Source organism: Oryctolagus cuniculus, chromosome 10, assembly GCF_964237555.1.
Source record: "Oryctolagus cuniculus chromosome 10, mOryCun1.1, whole genome shotgun sequence".
Classification (NCBI taxonomy): Eukaryota; Metazoa; Chordata; class Mammalia; order Lagomorpha; family Leporidae; genus Oryctolagus; species Oryctolagus cuniculus.
Genome location: NC_091441.1, coordinates 106,450,672 through 106,469,792, shown reverse-complemented (window position 1 = coordinate 106,469,792; position 19,121 = coordinate 106,450,672). Strand labels below are relative to the sequence as shown.

Here is a 19,121-nt window from a genome sequence, read left to right as displayed (position 1 = left end):
TCGGCCTGCTCCAGGGCGGAATCCAGGCCAGTCTGGTGGGGCCCTGCTGCCCACCCTGCCCGCCAGAGCAGCCCTAGATGGCTGGCAAAGGAAGCCAGGCCACCCTCTGGATGGAAAACGGTGACATCCACGCATTCCAGGCTGACCCAGGGCCACTTGGGTGCAGCCCGCGTGAGGCAGTCTCACTGCCACGTGGCCAGGGTTGGGGCCAGAGCCAGCCACGCGTGGATGCGTGCGCTCCCAATCAGGGCCCAGCTCTCCCTGGCTGCCTTGGCACGAGCATGTGCTAAGTCCTGGCGTCTGGCCACACTGAGCACCTTGCTAACTGGAGAGTCCCACCGAGGCAGGGGCCTCCCCCCAACCCAGCACAAGCCTATGAGGGTGGCTGCAGCGAGGCCAGGTTCTCCGGGGATGGATGTCACCCACTCGTCACAAGCCACACACCCCGGGGGCACAGAGAGGTCAGAAGGGGCCTTATGTGCCCAAGCTAATGTCCCCTCCCACAGAGCCCCGCAGTCATGAAAACAACAGGCTCTCCACGCCTTGCACATCCAGTGAAGATCAAGCTCCCCTTATGTGGGGGGTGCTTCTTCCCACGGTGGGGAGAGCAACAGGCGCTGGGACTGCCCACCTCCCTCGGCTCTGGAGACCCTGCTGGGGCGAGGGGGTGGGCCTGCGTGCCTGAGCCCGCGCTAGTGGCTGGCAATGGTGCTGCTGTCACGTGCAGTGAGCCCAGTCACACAGCACCGGCTTACAGAAGGGTGAGTATGTGGGGCCAGTGTTCTTCCCACTCCCCTGCCATTTCTCCTGGGCACTAACACTTTGCATAAGGATGTAAGACCCGGTGTGCCCCATCCCCTGGCACCTAACTCACGTTTAGGGGTGCGGTGTGTGTGTGGGGGTGCATGTCACTGTGGGATGAGCTCATCCTGTAAGTCTCATTCCCACCCCACTGAGCATCAGCATGCCCGTGGGCCAGCTCCCGCCTTCACAGTGTGTGTGTGTAAAACACATGCTTCGTTGACAGTCCATGGACCTCACTTCTGGAATGTTCTATACGCGCTGGCTGGGGACTGGGAGGCTGGCCGGAGCCCACAGGCTCAGCATCCAAAGGTCATCTCTGCAGATCCAGTGTGTGGGGCTTCCACACAGCGGTGAGGAAGATGCCTCTGGCCGGGCTGCTGCTAGAGGACCTGGGTGCACACGGGCCAGGGGTGCAGCCCACCTGGTCATCGCCCATTCCACCTGCTCAGATGCCTTGGGATGGGGATGCTACCTCCCCCGGCAGGACCAAAGCTTCCTTTCCCTCGTCGACTCCTGCCCTTTCCCCTCCGCGGTGAAGATGCCCAGTGGGTGGAGGATCTTGGGGGACAACGAGGCTGGGATTGGGAAGTCGGGGCATGGGGGAGGGGGAGCCCCTGCTCCCGCGCCCACTCACCCCCCGGTCGGGGCCAGCCGCTCCAGAGCCCGCAGGAGGCTGTCCGCCTTCTTCAGACTCTGCAAGTGCTTCTCACTGGAGGTGATCTGCAGGGGAGGGAAGGAGAGGAAAGGGCTCAGCTCCCTTCTCCCCGATTCATCCCCGTGGGATGAGTGTCAGGCCTCCGTGGTGCCCTGGGAGCGTGCCCTGAGCTGGGCACTGCTGACCACAGGGACAGAAGCAGGACACGGGGACCCTCGGGAGTGGGGCAAGACGGGGATCCACTGGAGCTTGCGATGTGCAGTTCAGGAGGTGCTGCTGCCTCCTGTGGGTCTGGAACCCTGAATTGTCTAGGGCGAGCAAAGCTCCATCATCAGTGCTGGGAGCTAGCAGGCTGGGCTAGTAACTGGCAATGTGTCCTTGGGTCTCTGAGCCCAAACCAGTCAGCTCGCTCATGCAGGAAGAAGGACCACGATTCTGGGTGGCTGGGGAGCCTGGCGAGAGAGGCTGACAGTCAAACCCTAGGACGTGTCCCCTTGCGGATCCCTGCTATCCCGGGAGAAAGATGTGGGCGGCCTGCACCCTAAGCTCTCAGGGCTGCAAGGGGCACCCAGGGGCTGCATTACCCAGCTGCCAGAGAAGAGGGTGCTTCAGGGAGGAACCCGCGACCCTGTTAGACCTGCTCCCCTTAATTCAGCATTCATGCCCTACTTTTATTCCGATTGTTACCTTCAGTACTTGTTTAGGGGCAGGTGTTTAGCCGAGCAGTTAAGACACTTGTTTCACACTGGAGTGTCTGGACTTGGGTCCATGGCTCCAGCTGTCTGCTACTGCAGACCCTGGAAGGCCACAGGTGACTGCTCAAGTGACTGGGTTCCTGCTGCCCTCATGGGAGATCTGGATGCAGCTCCCAGCTCCAGCACAGTCCAGTCCTGGCTTTTGTAGGCATTTGGGGAGTGAACCAATGGAGGGGGGCTCTCTGTCTCTCTCAAATACATACATACATACATACTCTCAGTTTGTAAGACAAATCTGTAGCATTATTAAAAATAGAAATGAGGGGCTGGCGCTGTGGCGTAGTGGGTAAAGCCGCCGCCTGCAGTGCCTGCATTCTATATGGGCACCGGTTTGAGTTCCAGCAGCTCCACTTCCGATCCAGCTCTCTGCTATGGCCTGGGAAAGCAGTAGAAGGTGACCCAAGTCCTTGGGCCCCTGCACCCACGTGGGAGACCCAGAAGAAGCTCCTGGCTCCTGGCTTTGGATCGGCACAGCTCCCGCCGTTGCAGCCATCTGGGGAGTGAACCAGCAGATTGAAGACTGACACCTACCTACTTACCTACCTATCTCTCTCTCTCTCTCTCTCTCTCTTTCTGCCTCTCTTTCTCTCTCTGTGTAACTCTTCCAAGTAAATAAATAAATCCTAAAAAAAAAAAAAAAATAGAAATGGGCCCTACCATGTGTATTTGAAAAATGGATGAATTTGACACGGGAGGAGGATGGAGAGAACTCCACCCCCACTCCAGCCCCTTCTGTGGTTCACTCCCCGGATGTGAGGCTGGCAGCTCCCACACTGGGGAGGGGGCAGGAATCCAACAACTTGAGTCATCATTGCTTTCCAGGGTCCACATTAGCAGGAAGCTGGAGCTGGGTATGGAACCCAGGCACTCCCACATGGGACGTAGCTGTCTCAATCAGCAGGTCAAACATCCACCTCCCTGTAGCCCGTCTTACAGGTGAGGTCGTGGGGGCTCGGTGACATTAAGGGACCACTACAGGAGCTCCTATTCACCTGGTCCTCCTCCCACATGGAGCCCACCTGGGCTGGCCCCACTCAGCTGACGGTGGTCTCAGCCGATGGTGGTTGCAGCCACCAAAATTGGATGAGGTTTCCAGGGCTCAAGAAGAGGCTGGACGTGTCTTAAAGGGTCCCTCGTGGTGACAGCAAGATCACGGGGGTAATTAGAGCCTAGCATGGCCTCTGAATGACGCGTCAATGGGTCTGCAGTCCCCTGGAGGTCCTTTCCCATCCTGGGGTGCCTGAGTCCAGCCACCAGGGCTGGTTTCTGCAAAAGATGAGCATCTCAGAGGGGCTGCACAGCAACCTGTACTGAAATGACCCCCGGCCCCCAGCGTGAGTGCTGGGTCCTGGACAGTGCCGCTGGTCCAACAAACTGAGGCTACTGATGCCCTCCACATCAGGGGTCTTCATTGAAGACTCCCACCTGATTGATCTCAGAACCGCCTCCCATAGCTCACGTGAGCCACAGGGGGGCCTCCCGGGGGCTGCCCGGCCCTGCCAGGGTGTTTGCTCCCAGGGAATCACCGGACAAGTGCTCAGAAGTGACCTGGCCGCGTTCACCCAGAGGGCACACGAGAGGCGTGAGCCGAGACAGAGTGTGAGAATTCTGTGATCCCAGGAAGAGGCCAAAACGGCTGCACGTGCAGCTGGCATCCACCAAACCAAAAGAATTAACTGAGAACACTGCGGCTTGACTGCTTTCAACGGGGCTGTTATTAACAACGTCACCTGCTGTCCCTTATATAAGGACAAGTGAAGTAGAGAACAGAATTGTTGCATTCCACCAACTGTGGTTCCAGGGCTGGGTAAGCCGCAGAACACCAAAGATACCCTCCTTCCTCCCCTCTGCGTGCAGCTCTGGAACCTGAACAGAAGGGCTAGCACAGGTGTTTGTGGACGCTGACAGCTAACTCGCAGCGGGCACGTAGGGGGCATACACGGGACCAAAACCACCATGCCACCTTCCCTCCAGGACAGCCCAGACAGACCTCCACGCAGTCCTGAGCGTTGTGAGGCAGGCGGAGCGCTCCAGGAGAAACAGCACAGCAGTGGGGGAGGAGATGAATGTCCCAGGTTTTCCCCACTTGCTCGCCTCCATCCGTGCGCACCCCAGGCCCTAGGCAATTCTGCGGGGACAGCAGCAGCAGGCAGCCCCAGGCGCCTGCAGCCCTGATGTCTCTCTCCATCTGTTTTGCCGGTGTTCAGCCCGAGGGAGCATGGCTGCGGACATAGGCAGGCTCTTGCCAGATAGAAAAGGGGAGACTCACGGAACCCCTTCTGGTTTCCTGTAGCAGGGAGGCAATGAACTGTTTAATGCACTCCTGGGCTCACTCCCAACCTGTGTGCACACGGAACGGGTCCCAACGGCACAGCCACGACTTGGAGAACAGTGATGATAGATAGATCTCTGCCCGCATCCCCGACTGGCCCCTGGAGGAGGCACGCACCGTGTAGCCCTGCAACACTTTAGATACTCAGCTGACAATGTGATGACAGCCCCAACCTGCTGTTGAAGCTAAGTGGTACCAGTGCCTGCTGAAACAAAACGCCATTTTTCTCTCTGGGGCTTTGGTAGGACAGGGTCACATAATGGAGTGATTCAAATGGCCAGGATACAGGGCAGGTGTGTGGCCTGGCAGCTTAGATGTCGGCGGGGATGCCGACGAATGGATATCACAGTACCCGAGTTCAAGTCCCGGCTCTGCTTCCTGCTCATATGCACCCTGGGAGGCAGAGATGATGGCTCCAATAATCAGGTCCTTGCCATCAACACGGGACACTGGAATTGAGTTCCCAGGTCCCAGCTTGGGCCTGGCCCAGTGCTGGGGAGACAGCAAGTGGCAGTTCTTTGTCTGTCTTCCTCTACCTCTCAAATAAGTAATTAAAAATAAAATGACTAGGATAAAATGCAAAAATTACTTGGCATTACATAATCATGACAATTACAACTCACATGACAGAAGACAATCAACAGAAGATATCAAATAAAATGACATAGATGCCATAATTATATAAGACTTTAAAGTGTCACTTAAAAATCCCTAAAAGCAAATAATCACTAAAGCTGTTGAAACAAGTATTAAAATAGAACGTATCAGTTAAAAAAAAAAAAACAGGTGATATAGCAACCAAATGGAGATTTTAGAGCTAAAATTGTAATAACCATAACTTTAAAAAAAAATAAACCTTGCTGGCTGGACTCAGTGCCAGAAATGGAGATGAAGACGAGCCAGTGAGCTTGAAGATGCATCAGCAGAAATTATCCTATCTAAGCAACACAGAGGAAGAAAACACTGAGCACAGAGATGAACAGTGACACAGGGAAGTGTGGGAGAAAACCAGCAAGTCTGTGTCCCTGGGGTTCCAGAGTGAGGTCCCGGAACGAATGGATCCAAAGGTTGGTGAAGAAAACCCAGTGCAGGCCGGCGCCGTGGCTCACTAGGCTAATCCTCCGCCTTGCGGCGCCGGCACACCGGGTTCTAGTCCCGGTCGGGGCGCCAGATTCTGTTCCGGTTGTTCCTCTTCCAGGCCAGCTCTCTGCTGTGGCCCGGTGGTGCAGTGGAGGATGGCCCCAAGTTCTTGGGCCCTGCACGCGCATGGGAGACCAGGAGAAGCACCTGGCTCCTGCCTTCGAATCAGCGCAGTGCACTGTGGCAGCCATTGGAGGGTGAACCAACGGCAAAAGGAAGACCTTTCTCTCTGTCTCTCTCTCTCTCACTGTCCACTCTGCCTGCCAAGACAGACAGACAGACAGACAGAAAGAAAGAAATTAAAGAACACACTTTTCAATAGTCCAAGGATCGAAGAGGACATCCCAAGGAAAATGATAAAAATACTCTTAGCTGAATGAAAATAACTATACTGCGTACCAGAATCTGTGAAATGTGGCTGACACAGACCTTAGCAGGAAAGTTACAGTACCACATACTTCTGTTAGGAAAGATGAGACATCCTGACTCAATAATCCATGCCTCCACATCAAGAATCTAGAAAAGAACAAGACAAACCCAATCCCAAACCCAAAGACAAACAAAAATAACCCAAAACAGAAGTCAAGAATAATGTGGCAAATGGAAGCCCAAACTTATAAATACTTACAATAAATGCAAACCTGCCAGATACTCCAAGCAACACATCAAGATTTCCAAACTGGACATGAACAAAATAAAATACTCCCCTTTCTCCCTTTCTCTCTCTCTCTCTCTCTCTCTCTCTCTCTCTCTCCAAACATACACACACACAGAGTGTACAAGAAACTTTAAATGTAAGGGCACAGAACTGTTGAAGGTTAAAGAATGGCAAAAGACAGTATACAAACAGAAACCAAAGTAAGTTGGTTACTTTATCAAGTAACATAGACATTAAGGCTGTAATCACAGAAGTAACATAGACATTAAGGCTGTAATCACAGCTAGAGATATGAGCAAAGAAGGACACATTTATATATACTTATACATAAATGTATAAAAAGATCAATTGACCAGGAAGATCCATCAGTTCTAAATCTGTATGCCCCTAACCACAGCTTCAAAACTCACTTTTAAAAAATGGCGGAACCATGGTGAGAATTAAACAAACCCACAACCACAGTCATGGTGGGACACCTTTTATCTCCACCAGGAACGTACATGGACGACTGTCGCTCCCCCACTCACAGAGGAACAACACCGGACCCTGTGCTGTTCCCTTCCCCAGTCCTTCCCAGGTTTGCTGCCGCCGCCCCCCCCCCCCCCCCGCCTCCGCGGAGGAGTGGCACACCGCCAGCCGGCTCTCTCAGGGGTTCCTCAGATGTTCCTCCTGCATGTTGTCTCTCTCCTCCTTTATAGTCCTCTTCCACCAATCCCAACTCTGCTGGCGTTCTCTCCCCACACGCTGAGCACGCTGCTGTCCTCCAGTCAGGGGCAGGATCAGCTCCTGCAGCTTGTTAGTCGAATTGGTGAGGCAGCTGTGTGGAAGTTGTTTACTCCCTCTCAGCGCCATATTGTGGGGGCTGGGCCCTGCTCCCCACAGACAACAAAGAAGGGGCACAGACATTATGTACAGAAAGATGAACAAACTCTATCACACACCGAGAAATTAACCTCATGGCAGAGTATCCTTTGCAGTGCACATGGAAAATTCCTAAAATGTAAAATATACTCAGTCATAAAGCAAGAAGCTATAAACTTAACCAAGTAAGTCAGGATCTGTAGGATTAAAAACTACAACATGCCTGGAAAGAAACCACCACAAACTAATAAATACCATACGTCCAAGGAATGGAAGATTCAACATAATAAAAATATGAAATCTTGGAAACCATAGGCTTAGTGAAATTCCTACCAAAATCCCAGCGGAGATTTTGGTAGGCACTGAGTAACTTTCACCTTTCCATATAAATTTTAGGATAAGAATTAGAACACCCGAAATGACTGTGGAAAAGCAGAACAAAGTTCGCAGAACCACACTACCCAATTGTAAGATTTGCTATATGGCTAAAGTTACCGTGACAGTGTGGTACCGGCACAGGGACAGACACACAGATCATCAGAAGAGACCCCAGAAAGAGCGGAACCACATACATATTATCAGAATATGGACAAACACGCAAAGGTAATGTAACAAGAGAGACACAGTCTTCTGAACAAAAGGTACTAAAACAAATAGATACCCATCTGCCAACGCATGCACCTAGACACATACTACATAAAACATCATTCAAAACGGATCATGGGTCTGCAAGGGACGTGAAAACTGTAAAACTTCTAGGAGAAAACATAGGAGAAAAATCTACGTCACCTTGGGTTTCTCTTAGTTTTTAACACTAAAGCGTGATCCCTGAAGGAAAGATCTGACAAACTGGACTTTATCAATATTACAAAATGTGTTCTTGTAAAACACGGATGAGGGAGTGAAAAGGCAAGACACAGACTGGGAGAGAGTATCTGCAAATGACACATGTGCTGAAGCGCTTACATGCAGAACATACAAAGAATTTCAAACAGCCAACAAGAGAGCACGAACTACTTTCAGTATGAGCAGGGAATGGACACCGTGTTTAGACATACACTGGATAGGTGGATGCCAAATGAGAAAAGATGATCAACCTTCCTTTGTCAGGGAAATGCATGTTGAAACCGCATACTCTTACTAAACTGCCTTCAACGCCGAAAACGGACAGCAAACGCTGCGGAGTGTGCAGAGAGACTTCAGCACTGCTCACGAGAATGATGCCCAGTACCTGCTTACCACACTGAGCAGTCTTTATCGTATCACCTAGTCATGGCACGCTTAGGCATTTATCCAAACTCATGGCCACACAGAGAAACCTGGATGTGAAGGTTTGCAGCACGTTTATTCACAATTGCTAAAATGTGTCAGAAACCACCATGCTCTTCAATAAGGAAACGGAGCAACACCAGGGAGGCCAGGCAGCCGTCAGCTGGACACGGAAGATCAGAGTGTTAATTTACCTTGCTACGTTATTTGGTCTCATGGTAACAAACCATTTTCTATAATTAGTCAAGCTTGCAATATTAGGATTTCAAGTGACTTTGAGGGGAATGATCTCTGGGAGTGACCTGCTTTCCCCTGGAGTCTGGTCTCAGGCCACTGAAGGTGATGGAATGAGACGGAACCAGCCCTCTCTTGCAAGCACTATGGTGTTTCTAGTGGGTAATGTGGCTTTTAGCCACCTATTTCCTTAATACTAAATTTTCTTTTTCTTTTTTTCTTTTTTTTTTTTTTTTGACAGGCAGAGTGGACAGTGAGAGAGAGAGACAGAGAGAAAGGTCTTCCTTTTGCCATTGGTTTCACCCTCCAACGGCAATGCAGCCGGCGCACAGCGCTGATCCGAAGGCAGGAGCCAGGTACTTCTCCTGGTCTCCCATGGGGTGCAGGGCCCAAGCACTTGGGCCATCCTCCACTGCACTCCCAGGCCACAGCAGAGAGCTGGCCTGGAAGAGGGGCAACCGGGACAGAATCCGGCACCCCGACCGGGACTAGAACCCGGTGTGCCGGCGCCGCAAGGCGGAGGATTAGCCTAGTGAGCCGCGGCGCCGGCCAATACTAAATTTTCTTCGGACCCACATTGTAGATCTGCTCAAAGTCATTACTTCTCTTTTGAGTCACCTGCACAGGGAATATTCTGTGCAAACAGAGGTCCACAGAGACATCTCCTGGCCATTCTGAATGGGGTGGGAGTAAGAGCCACACTCGTCCACTGTGGGGGTGACTTTTTAAGGAAACAGCTTTGGACTACCCCTGCGATGAGTACCAACACAGTACCTCCTCCTCACAGTCACTGCTTTCATTCCCAGCGCTCAGATCCAACTCCTGTAAGCCCACACAAGCAAGCTCAATTGTATCTTGCAGTAACGTGCTACAGCACAGGTTTCTGAACAAGTGGATTTCAGTATTTCTCAACGTCCAAAGGCAGGCGTCTTTCTGCAAACCAAGTTGTGCCTGCCTCCCATCCCTCTGCCTCACGGTGACGATACAGCAGCTGGGCTGCACGCTCCAGTGACCCCGAAAGGAGACAGCAATTGTACTAGGTGCACCAGGTTCACCTGGCAGGCAGGTATTGTTCAAACCACGGGACCCACAAGGGAAGAATCAAAGGAGTTGGGAATTTCAGTTTAGCGTTAAGATCAACTTGGAAACACAACCTCTCTACTTTTGTTCTATCTATATATAGAAGGGTGCTTCAAAAATTATGTGGGAAAATGGGATTAACAGATAGCAGGTATTTTTCCATCAACTTCTTGAAACCCCTTCTGTGTATAAATACAGGTTGATTAGCCCTTATCCCAAATTCTTCGGAACAGAGTGCTTTGAATTTCAGATATTTTGCAGACTTTGGAGTATTTCCTTATAGGTAATGAGTTGTCTTGGGGGTATCAAAATGCGAAATTCATTTATATTTCATATGCATTTTATACACATAGCCCAAAGGAACTTTTATATGACATTTTTAAAGAATGTGATGCATGAAACAAAGTTTCACAGGGTGGATTTTTCTATTCATGACACGTCAGTCCACAAACAGTGTTGGGTTTTGGGAGCAGTTTTTGGATTTCTAAATTAGGAACACTCAACTTGTGTATTTTACCTTAATATGTACACACATAAAAAATCAGATAATGCACTTTGGGTAAATACGTAATGTTATTCAGCTTTTTGCTGTGGTCACTTCAACGTGGCATGGTGTTGATGAAGCATCTATGCCATCATTTGGTACAACACAGGCAGTGAAGAGACAATGCCATACTGAGCAGTCATTATCTAATTCCCTACGTGGCTCATGAGTTGTAAGGTAGCGTGAGAGACAGAAAGGTCTTCCTTCCGTTGGTTCACTCCCCAAATGGCTGCAACAGCCGGCGCTGCGCCGATCCGGAGCCAGGAGCCAGGTGCTTCCTCCTGGTCTCCCAAGCAGGCGTAGGGCCGAAGGACTTGGGCCATCCTCCACTGCCTTCCTGGGCTACAGCAGAGAGCTGGACTGGAAGAGGAGCAACTGGGACAGAACCCGGGGTGCCGGTGCCGCAGGCAGAGGTTTAGCCTAGTGAGCCGTGGCACCGGCCAGTAGTGTGCCTTTCTATACCACACCTTGCAGTCCTGAGTCTGGGCTGGCTCATTTCTGGATTTTGGCGTCCCCAAAAGCAAACAGGTATGAGCGGCCCCTTTATGCCCCTGGTTAATGGCCGGACTAAAAGTGTGCCAGTGTCTCTGATGTGCAGGCAAGGCTGTGACAACAGAGGATGCTGGCTTGCTCCAGGCAGAGGGGCCACTGTGGGGGCGAATCCAAGCCTGGTGCCCGCACCCTTTACTTGAGGCCTTGAAAAAAGCACAGGTCGGAATGGACTTCTCTTTGCCCTCACGAATCTCAGCTCAAGAACACGGCTCAAGGCATCAATCCTCTGAAGCTCCTAAAATGAACCAGCGTGGGCTTCTGCATTTATAGATGTTTTCAGGTGGGGAAGGCGGCAGCTGTGGCCGTGACTGAGTCGGGCGTGGGCGGGCTGTGGCTCTGCTGATGGGTGTGTGATCACGCACGTCACGTCTGGATCTTTACTGATCCTGAATGTGTGTGGCAAAACGAAGCCAAGTTCACTTCAGCTTTCTGATCCTGAGTTCCTCTCAACAGGTCCAGGCAACACTGACGGGCTGGGATTGGGGGGGGAAGCGGGACAGCAAAACAAGAAAACAACAACCGGGAGATGATTCTGACAACAGTGGGAGCAGCCCAGGTGCTCCTTGGCACCTGTTATTAAAGACGCACGCCTCATGGGGGGAGGATTATTTTAATTCTGCGGCCTCCAGGTCTCATAAACGCAAGTGAACACAGGCAGGTAACTATGACAACTCTACTTCAGAGAGTTGAAGCAAAAATAGACCTCCCCACCCAGCCCCCTGATATTGTTCTCTGCACATCCACTCTGTCGTCCCCTCCTTGGGGCTGCCCACGTGACTTCAAAGCTGTTTCTCCCAAGGGCTTATCCGGACATGCCATCCCCTGCCACCTGATGCCAGAACCGAGTCTGGAGCAGGACCTCCCCTGGGGGGTGGGGAGAGTTGGAATCGGGCAGCCCCTCCCCCAGGTCCACCTGGTGAGTCGCACTGAGCGCTCCGGGTCTTCCCAGAAACTTGGCGAAGCCGCTTCCCGAGCTTCCCTTCCTGCATTCAGACGGAAGCACGGCCACGGGAACACCTGCTTCTCGGCACCCAGCGCCTTCAGACACGTTCTCTTCCTTTTCACAACCTTGCAAAGTGAGTATGACCGCGTTCGTTTTACCAAATGAGGACACATGCAACTTGGCCCCAGGTCACCTGGGCAGAGAGGAGGACGGCGGTGGCGCTGAGATTGGCCCCGGTCCAGGGACGACTTCATGGCTGAGGCTCCTCCCGGGAGACCGGCCCATCCTCACACACGCCCCGTGCTGGGGTCTGCAGACGACTCAGGAACTGAACAGCGTCTCCAGCCCAGCCGCACCGCCTGCGTGCTGGGTGGACCTGTGGACATGGCTCAGCCCCTCCGGACCAGCTTGAGGGCCACCTCCTGTTAACTGCTTGGCCCCCTTTGCTGCCCACCAGGGTGCTTGCTGATTTCACCACTTCCTGTGGCTGCAGAGGCCACAGAATGCCTCTTGCAGAGAGAGTGTGGGATCCCTGATCCCGGCTACAGTGTCCTGTGGGTCATATGGACTGTCCAGACTGGCCAACATGTTGATATTATAGGGAGAACCATCCTCGGAGCCTGGCCAGGGGAAGACTTGGCCACCTCTTTCCTTGCTCTCCTCCTGTGGACCTGTCCTGGCCAGTGGCCGGAAGTGAATGGACAGCTGCCAGGTAGCCACAGTGGGCCATCATCTCAGGTTCTCTTTACAGCTTTTTTTTTTTTTTTGACAGGCAGAGTGGACAGTGAGAGAGACAGAGAGAAAGGTCTTCCTTTGCTGTTGGTTCATCCTCCAATGGCCGCTGCAGCCACCCCACCGCGCTGAGCCAGGAGCCAGGCACTTTCTCCTGGTCTCCCATGCGGGTACAGGGCCCAAGCACTTGGGCCATCCTCCACTGCACTCCCAGGCCACAGCAGAGAGCTGGCCTGGAAGAGGGGCAACTGGGACAGAATCCGGCTCCCTGACCGGGACTAGAACCCAGTGTGCCGGCGCCGCAGCCGGAGGATTAGCCTAGTAAGCCGCGGCGCCGGCCCTCTTTACAGTTTTCCCAACAGGAAGGTCTCCCACCAGCCCACATTACAGACGGAGGAAGGTAGACACAGACCTGGCCGACTTTCTCCCTGCACGCATCCTGTGGCCACACTGCTCAGTACTGCTCGCTCACCCCAGTCAGCTCATCGTGCCTTGCCTTATTCCTTGAGGGTCTATACACAGAGTGCTACACACAGAGAGGGGGAAAGACCCGAGCTGACACCCCCAGCCCTCCACGAGTAGTATGGGTGTTGCCATTCTATCACGCAAGGAGCCAGCTCCAGCTTCCAGGAGCCCAGCCCAGGGGCATGGCATGGACTGCCGTGTCCAAGACAGCAGCCCAGGGCCAGGGTCAACACGGTGAGCACCACACCTCTCCACTGAGCCTTGCAGATTTGGAAAAGCAGCGAGTGAGGGAAGACGGACATTAGACGCGCATCAAATCACCACACACGCGGGAGAGTGCACGTCAGGGAGATCGCGTGGGTGATGCGGAAGGATTTTCTCTTGCCTTTTCTTGCCTCCTCCTGGGCTCTGTGTGCTCCCCAGCCTAACTCCTTTCCTGCACAAACTCCTGTTTGTCCCTGTGGGTACCTGCTCCGCCCAGGGGCCATGGGAAAGCTGAGGATTTGAACGCTTCTTCTCCTTCACCCCGTAAGACAAGATTATTTTCTAGAAGAAAATTACGCACAGCTGCCACCTCTTTCACTTGGGGCCAGCCATCTCTCTGCAGGGCAGTACCAATGCCCTTCTCGCTTAGGATCTGTTCATAATTACAACAGCCCCTGGCCAGGAGACCTGGTAAGTTTAAAATGCGGAATATAATATAACTGGGATGGGAAATCTTTTAGGTCTCATCCAACTATCAATAACAGCCAGGTCAAAAATAAGTGAGGGAAAAAAAAAGCAGCTTTTATAATTTTTTTACTCTTTTCTTTTCTTTTTTCTTTTTTCTTTCTTTTTTTTTTTTTTTTTTTTTTGACAGGCAGAGTGGACAGTGAGAGAGAGTCAAAGAGAAAGGTCTTCCTTTTCTATTGGTTCACCCCGCAATGGCTGCTGAGGCTGGCGCACTGTGCTGATCCAAAGGCAGGAGCCACGTGCTTCTCCTGGTCTCCCATGGGGTGCAGGGCCCAAGGACCTGGCCCATCCTCCACTGCACTCCCGGGCCACAGCAGAGAGCTGGCCTGGAAGAGGAGCAACCGGGACAGAATCTGGCGCCCCGACCGGGACTAGAACCCAGTGTGCCGGTGCCGCAGGTAGAGGATTAGCCTAGTGAGCCACAGCGCCGGCCAAAAAGCAGTTTTAATTGGCAAAAAAAAAAAAAAGGCTGTGGTCCCCTTGTGGATATCAGAGTAACAGGGAGGCCAACCCAGGGAAAGTTCTGATGAAATGTAGGATCAAGTCATGCTGATTTTCTGGGAGGACCCCAACCGAGTGCAGAGACAGCCAAGCACCAGAGACTTGATCTCCAGGGCAGTGGCACTGGGAGTTCAACCAGGGGATGTGCCTGGCATCGCCTTCTCAGGGACGAACACACTTGGGTGGCATCCACCGCGGGACTGGGCCTGCGTGCGAACCTGGGGCTTGGGAAGTGAGACCTGTGTGAAGAGACAGCCTGTCACACGCATCACAGCTGGCCCTTGGGAATAGCACGGGGGTCACAACAAGGTGTCCCCCTTGACAGCGCAGTCACTGGCCTTTTGCTGTGAGGGGTGCAGCGGTGAGCGTCTCAGAGATGGGGGGGCCGTGAGGTGGGAAAGCAGCAGAGTGGAGAGGTGACTTCACCGTGCCCGTCTCTAGCTCTTCCTCTGAACTTTGGATGGAGAGGAGCAGAGGACAGAGCCACGACAGAGCCACGTCAGAGCCACGTCAGGGCAACAAGGCTGACTACGCCCCCCAGCTTCCTTCTTCCCTCAATCCCTCACCCGCCATGCTGGGCCACAAACCACTCTGCAGTGGCTGAGCCTGGATCGGCAGGGAAGATCAGAACGGTGCTCACAGCATGTAACTAACACACGGCAAAGGCGGCATCTCGTGTGCCCCTGACTCTGAGGATACGCAACGGGTGTGGGTACCTGCCAAGACGGAGGCCTTCTGTGTCATGACACAATGACACACAGCTCCCACTCAGAGGTGGGCAGCCAAGAAGTCCCTGCCGCACACGAGGTGAGAGCCCACCAGAGGCTCTTCTGGCACCTCGAAAGGGTCCCACGTGTTTGGGATCGCACTGCCGGTTTTCACAGGCAAGCTCTTTACGCCCACCCTTTACTCCTCTTCTCTGAACAGTGAGTCCGCACAGTTCTGGGATCCAGAACAGCAGGTGTTTGGAGCCCCTGCCACACGCTGCACTCTGTGCAGATTCCAGGAGTACAGCCTGGGGGGTCAAGTCCAAGCTTCTACTGTGAGGATGATGAAAAGTGAGTTCAAGAAAAAAAAAACTAAGAGCATAGTAGGTGTCAGGAAGAAAATAAAATGTCAGGGAGGGGCGAAGCGAAACAGTACAGTCTCCTGGGGGGCTGATGCGTGAGCTCAGGGGGGGAGGAGGAGGAGGGGGAGGAAGAGCAATGAGATTATCTTGGGGTCCCGTGCTCTCCGGAGGAGGCAACAGCAGCAACCAGGAAGGCCCTGTGCTGAGAAGGACCTGGAGGAGACTTTGCGGTTGCAGATCCAGGTCTGGCTGCAAGCAGGGAACAGGTTAGGAGGGGCGTGGATGGCCTAGGTGAGAGGCATGGGTCAGGGTGCCACCCCCAGGAACACCCCCCGCACCTGATCCCCGAAAAGTGAGCCTTCGGTGAAGCCAGAGGCAGAGACTACAGCTTGGAGGAGGTGTGGGCAGGCAGGTGACTCCCGGCCTGAGTGTGACCAGGACTGCAGACCCCTGCATGTAGGCCACCCGTGTGGGGAACGCCTCTGTGGGAGAAGGGGAGAAAAGTTGGCCTCCTTCGTGACACAGGAAACCGAACCTCTGAGATGCCTACCGGAAATAGAGAAGATGGGTACAGAGCTGACGTCTGCAGGGAAGTAATGCGACGACCTGTGAAGTCTCAGAGTGGCCAGGAGAGCGACTAAATGACAATGATCGGCGACATTTTCAACAGACTCATCAGCTTATACTTCAGTTAAGTGACAACTTTTTAATCCGCGGCAATACCGGCACCTAAACGAGGACTGTCTTTAGCTTCCTGCGGGAGCGCGTGTTGGAACCGGGAGAGGAGGGTGCCGGGAACGGGCAGCTCTGACTTCTGCTCAGCGTAACGCGCTCTGCGGAGAAAACTGCTTCCTCTGCAGTGGCTCCACTGAGTTGGCTGGTACAGAGGGGACACTGGGGGTGGCCAAGCGCTGGAGCCCACCTGGCCCTACAGACCCGCAGAGAGGCCACCACAAAGAGCACACACATCACCGTGGGGTTTGGAAGGTGAGATGGTGAGGTCAAGGTGGCCAAGACCCCGGGACCCTTGCTCTGGGCCGAGTCTTGAGCCTCCTGCCAGGGAGGGGGCTGCTGGCAGATCTGTAGCCACAGGAAGCCACGGCCAGCAGAAGCGTGGACCCGGAGAGCAGCTGATTCTGAGCGTGGTCTGCAGGCTCCCTGGGGCCCAGAGGCAGCCATCGCCACGGGACGCACCTTGTGTGTCGGGAGGAGGCTGTCCTATGAGGGACAACCAGGAAACGGGGCTGGTGGAGGCCCTGGAGCTGAGTGTGCACTCCTTCCGCTCCACCCTGCTCTGTCCTCCAAGTTTCATGTGACACTTGTGAAAGCTTCAGGGGCCACCGCAGCCTCTTCAAATGGTTCCGAGTCAGGAGGGAGACAAACCGCCCAGGGAAACAATGTAGCAAAACTCTGCTCAGTAACACATAAAGACAAAATCTTAGAAAGTGCACCAGAGAAACCACAAATCACATTCAGGGAAAACCCATTTAGACCCACTCTGGACTTCTCATCACAAACCCTACAGGCAGGGGAACAATGGCAAGACATATTGCAAGTCCTAAGAGAAAAAAAAAAAAAAAAACAACTAGCAACCTAGAGTGCTGTACCCTGCCAAACTCTCATTTATGAATGAAGGAAAAATAAGGATCTTCCAGAACAAACAAAAACTGAAAACATTTGTGACTACTCACCCAGCCCTACAAAAGATACTTAAGAATGTGCTACACACAGAAACAGAAACATCACTACAGAAGAAGATGAGTGCAGAAAATGACCTAGCAAAAGTATAAATGAAATCCAAAATACATACTCAGGACTATTTAAGGAAACATGGTAGAGCAAAGATGGCATTTAACAATAGTCAAACTGAATGTAAATGGTCTCAACTCCACAGTTAAAAGACACAGACTGGCTGAATGGATTAAAAAATAAAACCCACTTATTTGCTGCCTACAAGAAACACATCTTACCAACAAGGATGCACACGGACTGAAAGTAAAAGGATGGAAAAAGATAATACATGCCAACAGAAACCAAAAAAGAGCTGGGGTATGGCCATTCTAGTATCAGACAAAATAGACTTTAACACAAGAACTATTAAGAGAGACAAAGAAGGACACTATATAATGATTAAGAGATCAATTCAACAGGAAGATGTGACTATTATAAATGTATATGCACCTAATTACAGGGAACTTGGCTATTTAAAAGAACTGTTAAGAGATTTAAAGGGAGAGATAGAATCAAATACAATAGTAATAAAGGACTTCAATACTCCACTTCAGCAATGGACAGATCAATGGGACATAAAATCAACAAGGAAACAACAGAGTTAATTGACATTATAGACCAAATAGACCTAGCAGATATCTACAGCCACAGAGTACATCTCTCTGATACATGGAACATTCTCTAGGATTGACCACATGCTAGGCCATAAAGTGAGTCTCAGCAAATTCAAAAAATTGAAATCATACATGCATCTTCTCAGACCACAATGGAATGAAGTTGGAAATCAGCAACTCAAGAATCTCTACATCATATGCAAACACAAGGATAATGAACAACATGTTCCTGGATGAACAGTGGGTCACAGAAGAAATCAAAAGAGAAATCAAAAAAATTCTGGAAACAAATGAAGACGACAATACAACATACGAAAATTTGAGGGATACAGCAAAAGCAGTGTTAAGAGGAAAGTTTATAGCAATTAGTGCCTACAACAAGAAATTGGAAAGGCACCAAATAAATTAACTATCTATGCACTTCAAGGATCTAGAAAAACAACAGCAAACCAAACCCAAGACCAGTAGAAAAAAGAAATAATTAAAATTAATCACAAAACTGAAATAAAAAAATACAATAATTAGCAAAACAAAGAGCTGTTTTTTTGAAAAAATAAACAAAATTGACACACCATTGGCCCAACTAACCAAAAAAGGAGAGAGAAGACCCAAATCAATAAAATTAGAGATGAAAAAGGAAACATAACAGACACCACAGAAATAAGTACAATCATCAGAAATTACTTCAAAGATTTTATGCCATCAAATGGGGAAACCTAGAAGAAATGGATAGATTCCTAGACAGATACATCCTAACTAAACTGAGTCATGAAGACATAGAAAACCTAAACAGATCCATAACCAAGATAGAAACTGAATCAGTAATAAAGACCCAACAACAAAGAAAAGCCCAAGGCTTCACTGGTGAATTCTACCAGACATTTATTTTATTTTATTTTATTTTTTGTATTAGACAGGCATAGTTAGACAGTGAGAGACAGAGAGAAAGGTCTTCCTTCCATTGGTTCACCCTCCAATGGCTGCTATAGCTGGCGCGCTGCACTGATCTGAAGCCAGGAGCCAGGTGCTTCCTCCTGGTCTCCATGCGGGTGCAGGGGCCCAAGCACTTGGGCCATCCTCCACTGCCCTCCCAGGCCACAGCAAAGAGCTGGACTGGAAGAGGAGCAACTGGGACTAGAACCCAGTGCCCATATGGGATGCCGGTGCCACAGGCGGAAGATTAACCAAGTGAGCCACGGCGCCAGCCCCTCTACCAGACATTTAAAGAACTAACTCCAATTCTTGTCAAGTTATTCAAAACAATTCAAAGGGAGGGACCCCTCCCAAATTCTTTATATGAATCCAGCATCACCTTAATTACTAAATCTGGACAAGACACAACAGAGAAAGAGAACTACAGAACAATTTCCCTGATGAACACAGATGCAAAAATCCTCAACAAAATTCTGGCCAATTGAATCTAACAACACATCAGGAAGACCATTTACCT

At 51.5% G+C, this 19,121-nt stretch overlaps 1 protein-coding gene across 11 annotated transcripts in view; it reads right to left on the bottom strand.

Moving 5' to 3' along the window:
- Positions 1 to 19,121, bottom strand: part of ULK4 (unc-51 like kinase 4) — a 617,184-nt gene that overhangs the window by 4,410 nt on the left and 593,653 nt on the right. For all 11 annotated transcript variants that reach the window (XM_051852640.2, XM_051852641.2, XM_051852637.2 and 8 more), the window contains one exon: positions 1,439 to 1,524. In XM_051852640.2, coding sequence (XP_051708600.2) covers positions 1,439 to 1,524 — 86 coding nt within the window. The remainder of the gene's footprint in view (positions 1 to 1,438; positions 1,525 to 19,121) is intronic.